Source organism: Odontesthes bonariensis, chromosome 14 (assembly GCF_027942865.1).
Source record: "Odontesthes bonariensis isolate fOdoBon6 chromosome 14, fOdoBon6.hap1, whole genome shotgun sequence".
In the NCBI taxonomy this organism is placed as follows: domain Eukaryota; kingdom Metazoa; phylum Chordata; class Actinopteri; order Atheriniformes; family Atherinopsidae; genus Odontesthes; species Odontesthes bonariensis.
The window spans coordinates 37,298,467-37,313,888 of NC_134519.1; the positions used below are offsets into that span (position 1 = coordinate 37,298,467).

Genomic DNA, 15,422 nt, shown 5'->3' on the forward strand with positions numbered 1-15,422 from the left:
TACACAGAAATAATCTGTTTGAAGAGTTTCAGTCAGGATTCAGAGTGCATCATAGCACAGAAACTGCACTGCTGAAAGTTACCAATGATCTCCTCTTAGCCTCTGATAGCGGACTTGTGTCTGTGCTTGTCCTGTTGGATCTCAGTGCTGCATTTGATACGGTCGATCACAGTATCTTATTACAGAGACTTGAACATGTTATTGGGATTAAAGGAACTGCATTAGGCTGGTTTAAGTCATATTTATCTGATAGATTTCAGTTTGTTCTTGTAAATGAAGAATCCTCCTCACACACCAGAGTAAGTCATGGAGTTCCCCAGGGTTCTGTGCTTGGACCGATTCTTTTCACTTTAAACATGCTTCCATTAGGTAACATTATTAGACAGCATGGCATACATTTCCATTGCTATGCTGATGATACTCAGCTGTACTTATCTATAAAACCAGATGAACCCAATAGGTTGGTCAGACTACAAGCATGTCTTAAAGACATAAAGACCTGGATGACTCAGAACTGTCTGCTTCTAAATTCAGACAAACTGAAGTCGTTATCTTTGGACCTGAGCGTTTCAGGGAGAAATTGTCTAGCTATATAGTTACTCTAGATGGTATTTCCTTGGCTTCTAGTTCTACAGTGAGGAACCTTGGAGTTATTTTTGACCAGAACTTATCATTTGACTCGCATATAAAACAGGTTTCTAGGACTGCCTTCTTTCATCTTCGTAATATTGTTAAAATCAGGAACATCTTGTCTCAGAGTGATGCAGAAAAACTAATTCATGCATTTGTTACTTCAAGATTGGACTACTGTAATTCTTTATTATTGGGCTGTCCCACATATTCTCTGAAAAGCCTCCAGCTGATCCAAAATGCTGCAGCCAGAGTTTTGATGAGAACTAACAGGAGAGATCATATTTCTCCAGTTTTAGCTTCTCTTCATTGGCTCCCTGTTAAATTCAGAATAGAATTTAAGATTCTTCTCCTCACATATAAAGCTCTTAATGACCGAGCTCCATCATATCTTAAAGATCTCATTGTAAGATATTTTCCTAACAGAGCACTTCGTTCCCAAACTGCAGGTTTACTTGAGGTTCCCAAAGTTTCTAAAAGTAGAATGGGAGGCAGAGCCTTCAGTTATCAGGCCCCTCTCTGTGGAATAAGCTGCCAGTAAATGTCCGGGAAGCAGACACCCTTTCCACTTTTAAGACCAGGCTTAAAACTTTCCTTTTTTATAAAGCTTATAGTTAGGTCTGTTGAATCTGCTAGTGTATCTGCTAGTGTGTCTTGTCCTGCCTCCACCTCTGGCACCCTCTATACTTTCATTACCCCCTACCTGAACCAGGGTTTGAATCCCATTCCCGCTTATCTTACCTCTTTTATTTCTCCCCCTACCCGAACCAGGGTTTGCATCCCCACCCCGCTGTGACTGGTGTGCAGTTGGTGAGAGGCTGAGGTAGCTTGTGGCTGTAAAAAGATGGTTGTTGTGGTGTGAGGAGCAGATCTATATAGGGAGTATAGGGAATTACTCACTGAGTCTGGTCCTTTATTTATTTATTTATTTATTTTTTCGTTAGCACAAGTTTCTTGTGTTTACCTTGAATAGGGATGGCTCAGGTAATCCTGAAACATCCCATAGTTAAGCTGCTATAGGCCCAGACTGCTGGGGGGCCTCATCTGTCACACCTTTCCTCACTTTACTCTCTTTATGTATATGTGACATTATTGTGGTCATTAACTCGTGTTTCCCTGTTCCAACAGATATCCTTTGAATGGTGTTACAGTGCCGCCGCCGCTGCGGCCCCCCCCCCCCCCCCCCCCCCCCCCCCCCCCTTTCTGTCTTCTCAAACCCCACCTGGTGGAGGCGGGTGGCCACCCTTCCTGGTTCTGGTTCTGCCAGAGGTTTCTTCCTGTTCAAAGGGAGTCGTTTCTCTCCACAGTCGCCTCAGGCACGCTCAGGCCGGGAGATTGGACCGAAAAACAAAAAGTTTTCAGAGCAATCTGTTGGTTTTCTTAGCTAGGAAATTGTTTTTGAATTGGCTCTATATGAACGAATTGGATTATTTTATGAATTATGATTATTATTAATTAATTGAATTCCAATTGGCTTGAATTGGACTTACTATCTAAGTGCCTTGAGATGACATTTGTTGTATTTGGCGCTATATAAATAAAAATGAATTGAATTGAATTGAATTCCGGTTTTATTTACATTACTTACGTCTACATCTCACACAGAGGAAAACTTGTTCTTTTTTTGTTTGTTTTTTCATTTGATACAATTATTCACCCACTTTTGTGTGGGTAGTTATAAAAGCTCACTTTCTTCAACCTGTCTGGCTGGTGCTCTGTGGGTTATCACCCAGTAAATCAGTTGAGCAGTCTTACTACCAGGATGGGCCAGGAAGACCTTGATTATCCCAACAATTTTGGTGTGTCAAAAGTCAAAGAAACATGAAGGCCTGTATGTTTAGCACTAAAAAGTAGCTAGACCTGGGGGTTATTTTATAGAAATGGAAAGCTTGACATGACAGAACTATGTTCTTACCTGTCCAGAGGCTTGAGATGGTCCGTCAGATCACATACAGACTCTGATATTTGGCTACAGTCAGGACTCTCTATCCAGTTACCGTCATCCCTGACAGGCACATGCCAAAACATATTTTAACAAAACCAAGAAGTGCTTATAATCTGAAATCATCAAACCTGTTTTGTTGCAAAATGTACAGTTTTAAATACAAAGCAATATACAGCAGGTTGAGATATATATATATATATATATATATTTTAATTTTAAATTGTTTTTTAAATTGTTTATAATTGTATAAACATTTTTATGGCTTTATTATGTTTTGCTCCTGGATGCTTGAATTTCCTTCGGGATCAATGAAGTATCTATCTATCTATCTATATGAAAAAAAGTTTGCATTACATAATATGCATTGTCATGTTTTTTATTTTAATTTTTCAATTCTTTTTTACGAGATGACAGGCACATCAAAGAGGACCCTCTCCTTCTGTTTATGTAAAGAACTCATCTGAATACATTTTTAAAATGCTCTAATGAAAACATTGATTACAGTTGATCAGTCATCCTTTGCACATAAAACAAAAGTTTATGTGGTTGCTTGTCAATTATCCGTAGTTAATTATGATTAATCAATGTGGAAATGTATTTTCTGTCAAGCGACACCTTGTATGCACTCATTCTGCAGGATAGGTGATGAACTGAACCTATCTGCTGTAATCTGCAGTCATGAGCATGTCCTAGGAGCTCTAGGTTTGCAGAAAAAAACTTTTAGGTGGGAACTAAGATTTTAATCATGTTCTTCTGTGTTAAAACTTTCATGTAAGATTAATAAAAGTCTGATACGCGCTGGTGGCTATGTTTATGACAATCCTTGTGTTAATACAAATACATCAGCCCTGAGTAAGTATTAATTGGAGCATGGCTCCAATTAACCTTAGGAAAGACATGTAAAAACAGACATATGGAAGATTACAAGGAAACCTGGTGTAAAAATTCACACTCAGTTTGTATGATTAAGATGATTTTTTTGAGTAAATTCTCCCAAAATCTAACAACTAAATCACAATAAAAATAAGGCATTATCTGTCTTTATTTCACCAATACTTTACGCTGAATGAATGAATAAACGAACGAGTACTGTTGCACTGTTAGCTCAGAGCTGCTGTGTTGTTGTTATCGGGGGGCTTCCTACACACACGTCTACTGGGAGGACGTCAGCACAGCTTATTTACTCCGTGCTCTGTGGCGGTGTTATGCTGAGAAGTGCACGCCTGCCGAGAAGTGCATCCCCATTCGCTAGAGCGCGCGTAAACCGGTTCAGGTGTGGATTATTACATTTATCCAATAAAGTTACAGCAAATTAATATTGAGCTTACAATGGGGTTTCACTTTTTTCTCATTTCTTCATGTAGTTGAATAATACATGTACACTTATGATAATATGACAATTGCACAATTTAGAGCATCTCTTTCACCTATTATTACATTATTGTACAAATATTCCAAAGTAAGGGCCGTGACTTTTGTAGTAAGACGTTTGGAGACATTTTCTTTGAATGTCAATCTTTACTCAGTATAGCACAATTGAAATTATATAAAAATGAACCTAAAACTATGAAATTTGATTATTTTAAAAGTACTGCCCTCACAAGCAACAGGAGGTAAATACAGCTCATTAGTATTTCCAGATTGGACCAAACATCATTCCTCTGTGAGCCAGCTGTCTGGCATCCTGCAACATATCCTTAACCCAAGTATGTTGGAAAAAAGAATAAAAGTACTTTGGAAAACATAAGAAGGCCCTTTTTGCCTAAACTATTTCCAACCAGATATCATTCATGGCATCACATGTCATTAAAGTTGCACTAGCTCTATGAAACAGATCACCCCGTTTAACAGGTGAACACACTATTGTACTTCAATTCCGAGTGTCCTTTTATATTCAAATATGATCTCCCACAGCTGAGGCAGCTAATCTTTTTCATTTCAAGCTAAAGTTAAGGGAAGGTTATGGTTCAGGTAACATGTGTTTGTGTGTGAACTCACATAGCGTACAGGACTGTGTACGTGTGGTCAAATGGTTTGCCAGTCCAGGTGAGGATGGTGGTGAAGTCCAGAGACGTCCAGTGTACGTTCTCTGCTTTAGGGATAGGGTTGTCATCTGTGAATCCAATCACACAACATTTACTTTCAACTCCTCCCTGACCTTTTAATATTCTACCTCAGATGCTTTCTTTTGGGGGGTTTTCAGTGACATTATGTAATCAAGTATCCCACCAAAACATTTGCCTTATGTAAAGGTTGATAAATCATTTTCTACTTTCTCATAAACAAGGCTTAATTAAAGTCAGACTTTGCGGATGTGCATAGCTGGAAATGACATCATAGTGACTCAGTTACATAATAGAAACAATGTGTTCAGCAGTAAAACAACATTCATTCTCCCATTTTTTTGTATCTTACCATGTTAAATGAATGTTTGGAAACAATATAGGTTCATTCATTTCGGTAACATTAACACATGCCTAATGAAAAAATGAGTCATCTCTGTGGTTGAAAAATGTAGAGCTGGCAAAAAAAGGATTAGATTGTTGGAGTTCATTCTTTAGCTCTAAGTGCTGCCTGATACTGTAGAGTTAATGAGGGGAACATGGAGGTAAGTGTTCAGGAGTTTTATTGGGTTTGTCCCATGAAAACAAGTCAAATGTTCACTGATGTTAAGTGTAGTCATTTTCACATAAAGCAATAATGTAGTTTCCAGAGATGATGGGTTATGTAGCTGAGACACTGTGAGTCTGCTGATAACAACAATGGTATGTTCAGTGTGATATGACTGAGATATACGTCAGAGAGGAGCTTGTCATCACATGAAAAATATTGCACAAAACAAAGGGGAGCTTTACTCTGTCGACTCCAACACTGGCAAGAACTTCATTTCAAAACAGGCTTGCTTTAGAGTTAGCATATTGTTTGGAACACCATGAACAGTTCCATGAAAAAGAAAGAATTCTATCAGATTAGTTACATAATCTCTGCTGTGGAGTAAGTAAAATGCTCACTTGTGCATTCATGCTGAGTTTATCTAAATTCAGCAAATCTAATCTGAATGCTACAACTTGCCCTGCACTTTGATAGATCTTTCCAGATTCACTGTTCAGCATTTCTTCAGGCAATGTTTGGAAGTCATTTCTATTTCCCAAATGAATCTTTATCCAACATCAGATGTTACATTTCTTCATCAAACATGAAAATGATTGACACTTGGTAAAATGTGTGGCTCCTAACCTACTAAGTGAAGGTGTACCCAGTGTTTTCAAAGCAAAGTATCCAACTCAGCTCAAATATATCAGTTAAATGATCGAGGTAGACTACGTGCAGTTTTCATGCTGACTGTCCTCAGTCAAGTTTGTGGAAACTTCTTTCACCTGTACTGTCAGATAGATAGATAGATAGATAGATAGATAGATAGATAGATAGATAGATAGATAGATAGATAGATTACCTGCAGTTGTGATGCGCCACGCATACACACAGACTCCCATATACAGCAGAGTTATTATAGAAGCCATGGTAAGACAACAGCTGGGTCCCTTCTCAGTCACTCCGTGGTCCTGGGAAAACTATTCGATCTCAGAGTAAGCTGGAAGACGTTGCTGTAGCTTTGGGCTGCGCAGTGTGAGTGCCGTTTCCGTTCAGCAGGGCAGAGAGTGTGGGAGCTGCACGGGGGGGTTCTGCCTGCTGATCCTTCCCACATGTCTGCCTGGAAATGGGGCTCAGTTTCAGCTCCTCCTCCTTTCACCCAGGCATGCATGACGGCTCATCTGTTGAATAGTGTTTCTGTGAGAGGCGTACAGCTTTAGGCCTTGTTGCCTTGACGCTTTGTCCAAATTATTCTGTGGGCGGCAACTTTGCTCATTTCTAATTCCACACAACATCAAGACTTATATATGGGATGTAAGTTCCATCATGAAAGATTGGAACATTTCCAGTAATTGATACATAGGCCAACTCTTCAATGGTGTATTTGCCAATTGTTTTGAAATTATATTAAGTTGTGTTCAACTGATTTTCATGTAATAGCTTTCACATGCAGAGTTGAACAAGTGATCGGCAGCTATGATCCGAGCATTAACCATCCATAAAAGCTGTTTCTGCTCTGTGCCACTGAGCTCCATGAACTCATTCTAAAAGCATCAGTGTGCAGAAAGACTCTTTTATTTCAATTCTAATTTGATATGTCTAACATGTGAGTAAAAATTCATTTAAAATTAGTGACCAGTTCTTTTAGAATAATTTAAAATGGTTTTACTTGATCTAAAAAGTATTCATGCAGTTTTTACAGATTTCCTTGGTTTTTTGCAACCAAAAACCTCTTCTACATAAAATGCAAAAAAGTTTTGACAGCTTATACATGCTGGGGGTGGGGTGTGTTGTTCTTGGAAAATATTACGTGCTGTATTCACTTGCACTTGACTTGTATTTGTAAGTTTCCCCATGACAGCCAGATTTTAGGTGTGGCCTGTGCCACTTCCTGATTGGGTGTAGAAAATATCATCACTTGATTTAAAATAGAAATCAGAACTACATGGATAGGGTTAGAAAAAGATTAGGGCTAAAGTACATATTTTTTACAACGTGACCATCAGCTTCACCATTTTTTACAGTTTCAATGCTGTTGCTCTCACAACAAATAGAGGTAAAAACCATATATTTAAACCTAATTACAGCTTGTTTGGTCTGCATGAATCAACAGTCTAGGAGGTGATATTTGGGAGGAGGACGGTCTATTGCTACATTCTGGAACACATGGTGGTCCTCACTTTCACCAGACTTTCTGCCTCCTGTTACACCTCATCTGGCTGCCCGACAGACTTTACCCACACCTATGTCTGATTACTCTGCTCAGTATGACTTCCACTCTCCCATCTCCCAGAGCGAGGGTTCTCAGCAGCCATGTTTGCTGCTATCGCTTGTCTATTGTTCTTTCCTTGAGCTTAGTTTTTGTCAGGCTCTGTTAAAACCCTGTGTGATCTGGTTTCTAGTTTTAATCTAACTGTGTAACAAGCCCTTTGATTGATTAGCTTTAGTCAGACTGATTACCAACCTTATTCCGTCATGCATCACAAAAGTTTGATTCCACCATGACTGTCGTGTGTTTGAGTCCGCTGTTCCTGAGCAGTTCCTGGTAATTGCTATTATTAAGCGAAAAACTTCAGCTCCTTTTGAATCTAATGTCTACAAAACATTTAAAAACAGGACCAACACAAGATGTGTAAAGACCTGAAAAAAATGCACGAGCACAGCAATTTTACAGTGAAGATTTTTTTAGTTCTGAGCACAAGAATATCTTTTTGCTGTCAGGTTTGGGGTGGGGGTGGTAGGCCACGGATGCGGACTCAGATTTAAAAAGGCAAAACTTGGATTTATTCATAAGAAACAAAGCTCAAACAAAAGGCGCAGCTGAGCCGGATATCAAAAAACTTAAACTGTGGAATAAATACTTGAATAATAATTGCGACAAAACAAAACAAAAGACTTGACATAGAATGGATAAATACTTAACTCAGCGTGGCATGGCATGAGGGATATTGACGGGTGAAGTGAAAGAAAGGTGATGGCAAAGCATCAGAAACTATGGGGAAAACATGGCTAAACTGAAAACTAAACATGGACTTAAAAACTAAGACATGATTAACACATAAAACACCAAACTAAAAACATGGGGAGAAATCCCATGGGCGTGACATTTGCTTTTCAAAGTCGCATACCTTTACCATAAAGTGACATCTAAACCACAAGTTTACAAAAAAAAAAAAAATCATTAAAGCTTTTTTCACAGTGAAGACATTACAGCATTAAAAACAGACAATCTTGTGGTGGACAGGGAAACTTTTTTAAAAACCACTTTCAGGAGCTTAGTTTAAGATGAACTTAGGTGGAAAGTTATCCTGTGGTCTGACAAATCTGAATCTGAGATTCTGTTTTGGAAATCATGGATGTTATGTCCTGCAGAGTGAGGAGGACAGGAACCATTTGGCTTCCTTATGGCATGCAGTACATTAGTGCACATCTGTAAGGGCTCCATTTATAGTGAACCAAATAATAACACACACTGCCCTCCAGATGACAGCCATGCATTGTTTATTTCAGCAACATGGAAGTAAACTACATTCCACACAAATGGCAACAGCCCTGTTCCATATTAAAAACTGGCCTGCCTGCAGTCTAGACCTCCTCCTCACTGAAAACATTTGGTGCATTATTAAAGAAAAATGCAACAACAGAGGTCTAAAACTGTTAGGCAGTGGAAATCTTTTAAAAAACACCTTTCAAACCCCAATATATGGTCTCCTTAGTCCCCAAACACTTATACACTCTCCCTTCCTCCCCCATATGTACATATAAATATATATATGTACATAGAGGGAGCTGAGGTCCAATTTAGTTTATTTTTCAAATGGTCAAAAATATTGAAATCAGACTTTAGTGTAGAGCTCTGCTGACATACATAAATATTGTTTTGTTAACAGTCTCTCAGAATATGATTTTTTTTTCTGTGTACAGAATCAGACATATTCATAATACTTCAAATAACAGATATCCTAAAGTGTAAAAGTAGCTCTGAATCACTTTATCTGGAAACTGCTTTCAAAATAGATATGGACAAAGCAACAACATTTTCTGCATCATAAAGATGCAGAAAATGTTCAATTCAATTCAATTCAGTTTTATTTATATAGCGCCAAATCACAACAAATGTCATCTCAGGGTTCTTCAATGGTACAGTCCACTTCAAGACAATTAGAGTTCAATTCATTGTAATCATAATCCAATCAAATCCAATTCATTAAATAAAATATTAGTCCAATTCATTCATATGGAGCCAATTCAAAAACAATTTCCTAGCTAAGGAAACCAACAGATTGCACTGAAACTTGTCTTCAGTCCAATCTCCCGTCCTGAGCGTGCCTGAGGCGACTGTGGAGAGAAACGACTCCCTTTGAACAGGAAGAAACCTCTGGCAGAACCAGAACCAGGAAGGGTGGCCATCCGCCTCGACCAGCTGGGGTTTCATTCAGAGCCTTCAGTTATCAGGCCCCTCTCTGTGGAACCAGCTGCCAGTTTGGGAGGCAGAGCCTTCAGTTATCAGGCCCCTCTCTGTGGAACCAGCTGCCAGTTTGGGAGGCAGAGCCTTCAGTTATCAGGCCCCTCTCTGTGGAACCAGCTCCCAGTTTGGGAGGCAGAGCCTTCAGTTATCAGGCCCCTCTCTGTGGAACCAGCTCCCAGTTTGGGAGGCAGAGCCTTCAGTTATCAGGCCCCTCTCTGTGGAACCAGCTGCCAGTTTGGGAGGCAGAGCCTTCAGTTATCAGGCCCCTCTCTGTGGAACCAGCTCCCAGTTTGGGAGGCAGAGCCTTCAGTTATCAGGCCCCTCTCTGTGGAACCAGCTCCCAGTTTGGGAGGCAGAGCCTTCAGTTATCAGGCCCCTCTCTGTGGAACCAGCTGCCAGTTTGGGAGGCAGAGCCTTCAGTTATCAGGCCCTTCTCTGTGGAACCAGCTGCCAGTTTGGGAGGCAGAGCCTTCAGTTATCAGGCCCCTCTCTGTGGAACCAGCTGCCAGTTTGGGAGGCAGAGCCTTCAGTTATCAGGCCCCTCTCTGTGGAACCAGCTGCCAGTTTGGGAGGTAGAGCCTTCAGTTATCAGGCCCCTCTCTGTGGAACCAGCTGTCAGTTTGGGAGGCAGAGCCTTCAGTTATCAGGCCCCTCTCTGTGGAACCAGCTCCCAGTTTGGGAGGCAGAGCCTTCAGTTATCAGGCCCCTCTCTGTGGAACCAGCTGCCAGTTTGGGAGGCAGAGCCTTCAGTTATCAGGCCCCTCTCTGTGGAACCAGCTCCCAGTTTGGGAGGCAGAGCCTTCAGTTATCAGGCCCCTCTCTGTGGAACCAGCTCCCAGTTTGGGAGGCAGAGCCTTCAGTTATCAGGCCCCTCTCTGTGGAACCAGCTGCCAGTTTGGGAGGCAGAGCCTTCAGTTATCAGGCCCTTCTCTGTGGAACCAGCTGCCAGTTTGGGAGGCAGAGCCTTCAGTTATCAGGCCCCTCTCTGTGGAACCAGCTGCCAGTTTGGGAGGCAGAGCCTTCAGTTATCAGGCCCCTCTCTGTGGAACCAGCTGCCAGTTTGGGAGGTAGAGCCTTCAGTTATCAGGCCCCTCTCTGTGGAACCAGCTGCCAGTTTGGGAGGCAGAGCCTTCAGTTATCAGGCCCCTCTCTGTGGAACCAGCTGTCAGTTTGGGAGGCAGAGCCTTCAGTTATCAGGCCCCTCTCTGTGGAACCAGCTGCCAGTTTGGCTTCAGGAAGCAGACATCCTTTCCACTTTTAAGACCAGGCTTAAAACTTTCCTTTCTGATTAAGCTTATAGTTAGGGATGGCTCAGGTGAGCCTGAAACATCCCATAGTTAATCTGCTATAGGCCCAGACTGCTGGGAGACCTCCCATGATGCACCTCTCCTTCCTCTGCTCTCTTTCCTCTCCATGTACATGTGACATCATTGTTGTCATTAACTTGTGTTTCTCTCTCTCAGCAGGTATCCCTGGCCTGGTGTTATTGTCGTCCCCTGTAATGAAGGTCTCCATTACGTGTAGCATCTCTGCCATATGATGAATTGTATACAGTAAGGTAAGAAATGATATCACCAAACAAATTGATATTTTATTGGAAATTAAGATGTTTTGATGGCTTTCTCTCTTCAGCTGGAACTGAAGAGACTTGTACTGTTGGAAGCACAGCATATTTGGTTAAATTAACAATTATTTTTAACAATTCTCTGGAAATAAGGGATGATTGAGTTTCCAATGTAAGTTTCTTACCTTTCCTGTTTTATGTTCCAGAATGTTCGGGCTAAAAGAGTCCCTCTGTACACCTTTTAAAGTTCCGGGTGAAACCATGTCTCCATTAAGGAGGGGGGATAATATGTTGGGATAAAGTTAGTAAGATTTTAGAGTGCAAGGCATATCATGTAGTTGTGTTAAAGTCTTTTTGATTGTCAAATGTTTGTCTCTAAGATATTTGTATGGGGGGGGGGGGGGGGGGGGTTGTAACAAATGGATTATTCTCTTTAGATGGTAGAGCCTGGGGATGAATTAGTGGGAGGCTTTAAAAGGCAGTCAGTTAAGATCAGAAGCTGGTTAGGCTGCTATGATCCTAGGGCTACATGCCCTGCAGAGGGTGGTAATGCACGGGTTCCTGTCCTTTGGATGTCTGTTGGTGAATAAAAACCTGGTTGGTCTGCATTGACCCTCTGCCTCAAGCCTCCTCTGTCTGACTATCGGTGATGTTAACATCTTCTCTTTCCTGTCCTCTCAGCCCCCAGCTGGTTGAGGCAGATGGCCACCCTTCCTGGTTCTGGTTCTGATGGAGGTTTCTTCCTGTACAAAGGGAGGTTTTTTCTTTCCACAGTCGCCTCATAGATGCTCTGAACGGAGGATTGGATCAAAGAGAAGTTTCAGTGTAATCTGTTGGTTTCCTTAGCAAGGCAACTTTCTTTGAGTGGTTGAGTGGATCATCTTGTTGCTGGAGAGGACGCTGGCATTGAATGTTCACCACTTCTCCGCGATAAACAAGCAAAAAACAAGCGAAAAACAAGCCACTCTACTGTTGCCAGGTTGATGGAAATTTATCTGAACTTTTCGTGATCAGTGATCGGGCAGAAAGCTGTGGATTACATCACACTGCTTTCTGAATATCTGTTTTGGAGCCGTGGGACTGCTGCTAGCGGTTAGCTCTGTGCTAGCTTCTCCCGGCTTTGCTGGCTCGTCGATGTTAAGTCCAGCTTATTGGACTTAACAACTGCTCCATTCCACCTTGTGTCTCCATCTTAAAACGTCTGGGCCTTCTGCGTAGACCCCGTTATGTCCATTGAGGCTCTCGGAGGAGAACTGTTTAATGAAGGCTAGCCGCAAATTCAACATGGCAGACTCACCAGGTGTTGGCAATCACTCATCAACCTCCAGGTGTTGGCAATCGCTCATCAACCATCCAGATCCACATATAAGGCGCTCCTGCATGGGGCTTTACCAGTTCATCGGTGCATGCATTAGCTCTCGCTTGTTGGTCAACCCCACAGGAGTATCATGTCTGACTCGGATTCTGACGCTGCTCAGAGGCCTCCGAGCCGTCATTCTGGCATTTCCAAACCTGCTTTACCCGCTCCCTTTCGTCGGAGCGCCCGGCTCGCCCGGCTCGCTCCTCTCTCTGCTGCCGGCTCTTCAGCATCTGTTCTCTGGTACAAGAGCATCCGCCCAGCCGATGGCCTCGGCTCCGATCAGCTCGCTTCTTTGGCAGAGCTTCTCCAAACCGGCGATTCATCCACTCCTTCCCCACCCACAGCTGGTAAGGTCCAAGAAGCGATCCCCGCCTCCGGCTAAGCGAAGCCGAGGCCGTCCCCGCCCTGCGGTTCCTCCGCTCCAGCTGCGGGGCCCACCTCAGCCGCGAGCCGCTCGGATTATTCCGCCCCGGTTGGTTCTCCGCTGGCTTCGACTTCTGCCCTCCCCCCTCCTCGCTTCCCGATCTGTCTTCAGCTCTGCCTCCCCTGGACGCCTAGCAGCTCACGGCAGCTTTGATCTCCTCCATGGATATATTGCAACAATCCATCGCAGCTCTCTCCACACACCTCCTGCCCGCCGCAGCAGCTAGCCGCACAGCCCCCCCTCCGACTTCCTTGGAGCAGCCGAATCAACAGGCTTCTCAACTTCTCCAGGGTGCGTTTTCCCTCGCCGAAGCTCGCCCCGGCTCATCACAGGGTAAGATGCGGGACTCTGTCTCCGTTGTTTTAACATGCCTCACCTGGTCTCCCTGTTTGCTTCCCCATGCTCTCATGCTAGGCCGTCGGCCACAGTAGCGCCCTCTGTCCCTCCAGTCCGTTAAGAATGTCCCCTCCGCTCCCCCAGCTGATCACCGTACAGGTAACAGCCCGGCTAGCTCAGTCGGTAGAGCACGAGACTGGTAATCTCAGGGTCGTGGGTTCGAGCCCTACGTTGGGCGTAGCAGTATAATCAACAGATGTTTGCACTGAAGTCAAAGTTCAGCTCTGTTACCACCATCGCAGCATCCTCAGTGGTGCCTCTTTGAATGATCAAAAAATAAAAAGATGTCTTGCTAACAAGGACCATTTATTTCTTGGTCTAACGAAATGATGTTGCAGCCAAGAACTGACCAAACTGTTTGGGTAAGGCGTTGTTAACACATGATCAGCATGTAAAGATGTTGGTGACACCATGTTTCATAAGTGTTGCAGCTCAACTATGATAGACTATTAACTTGTAATGATATTGACTAAATCAGACTAGGAAGAGAAAAGATGACCGGAATATCGATAACGATGGAACTGACTATGATGTTGACTCTGATGTGAAAACAGTCGTGTGCGTATTAAGTGAGAAATGCAGGCGTATTTTCTCTTGCTGTCTGGAAGGCAGAACTTTACAATTGGAGGAAATGTTCTTATTACCTCAAACGGTCTTCACATTGCATTTCCCACAAGGGAAGTCAGGGCTGTGCGTGACACAATACGTTTGGTATGCGGATATGTTGCAGACCACATAAAGAGTCCTTCAGCGTGGCGACATGTACACAGCTACACCACTGCATTCAAATGTATAGAGGAGCTCCTCGAACAGCTAGCTGTGATTGTGAGTGCAGCCTTGAGATGAAATGGCTGTCACTGGGGCTGCTGTTGGCGTTGTTAGAATTATGGCTGCAGCACATTTGTTTAGTGTTCATGACATGCAACAGCTCGATGCAAAGCGACGGCTGCTGCAATGCAGCATTAAAGCTGCCGTGTTCTGGAGCAGCATAAACTGTTACAGCTGGACATAACCACAGTAGTAGCCATCACAGCGAGTGACTGCGCTCACATACCTGCCCTGCTCTGCTTTGGTCTCCAGTGCTCTGCTCTGCCCTGCTCTGCTCTCCCCTGCTATGCTCTGCTCTCCCGTGCTTTGCCGTGCTTTGCTGTACCCTGCTGTGCTCTGCTCTGCTGTGCCCTGCCCTGCTGTACCCGGCTCTGCTCTGTTCTCCCGTACTCTGCTGTGCCCGGTTCTGCGCTGTGTGCCCAGCTCTGCAGTGCTCTGCTGTACCCTGCGGTGCCCTGCTCTACTGTGCTCTGCAGTGCCCTGCTGTAGCCGGCTCTGCTCTGTTCTCCCGTGCCCTGCTCTGCTGTGCCCGGTTCTGCGCTGTGTGCCCTGCCCTGCTCTGCTCTGCAGTGCCCTGCTCGGCTATGCTCCTTGGCACTGCCTCATGCCCTGCTGCTGCCCCGTTAGACAGGGCTTTAATCTTTACTGCTGGCAGCTGCTCGAATGTTGTGACGCTTCTGCCTCTTGCACAAGGCCACACTGATCTGCGGGACATTTGCAGAGTATCGTGCCGCATGATAGATTTTGTTATTAGTTGTTTTTAAACCAACGCCACCGTATTCTCAATCAGCCGCTCCCAAGGCAGTGTGACAGCAGTCATCTCTCATTGTGTCTGGGCGCACCTCACACAGCTACTTTCGTCCCGGATCAATGAAATATTGTTTTTAAAAGATTTTAGCCACTCGGAGCTGTTAATACTTGAATAAGTAAATGGGTGCTTTCGTGTAGCAGCTGATCTGCTGGCTCTACTTTGTCTTTCAGCGGCTCGTGTTTTGCATCCATGCCAATGGTTGCAGGGTTGCTAACCTTTGCTTTGAATTTTCCCCTTTTGTAAAGGACGAAAACACGTTTTACATTTAATAGTTTATTTAGGCTCTCCTGCATAGCTTTGACCAGCGACGTTTCAAGCTACCTTATATTTGATCCCTCCTAGCTGGCTTTAACTTCCATGCAAAACTCTATCATCTGGGCTCATGCCCAAGTCTGTTCTCTAAC

General features: G+C 43.5%; 1 protein-coding gene and 1 non-coding gene across 2 annotated transcripts in view; one reads left to right on the forward strand and one right to left on the reverse strand.

Moving 5' to 3' along the window:
• The window catches only part of LOC142398450 (tissue factor-like), a 50,989-nt gene extending 44,713 nt beyond the window's left edge, over positions 1 to 6,276 (reverse strand). Inside the window, exons 1-3 of the mRNA XM_075482431.1 lie at positions 6,030 to 6,276; positions 4,574 to 4,688; positions 2,546 to 2,635 (exon numbers count right to left, since the gene is read on the reverse strand). Of these exons, the coding sequence (XP_075338546.1) occupies positions 2,546 to 2,635; positions 4,574 to 4,688; positions 6,030 to 6,096 (272 nt within the window). The 5' untranslated portion in view covers positions 6,097 to 6,276. The remainder of the gene's footprint in view (positions 1 to 2,545; positions 2,636 to 4,573; positions 4,689 to 6,029) is intronic.
• A 7,208-nt stretch (positions 6,277 to 13,484) lies between these two features.
• Positions 13,485 to 13,557, forward strand: trnat-ggu (transfer RNA threonine (anticodon GGU)). The gene has a single exon. It is a non-coding gene; the product is annotated as a tRNA-Thr (tRNA).
• The last annotated feature ends 1,865 nt before the right edge of the window (positions 13,558 to 15,422 follow it).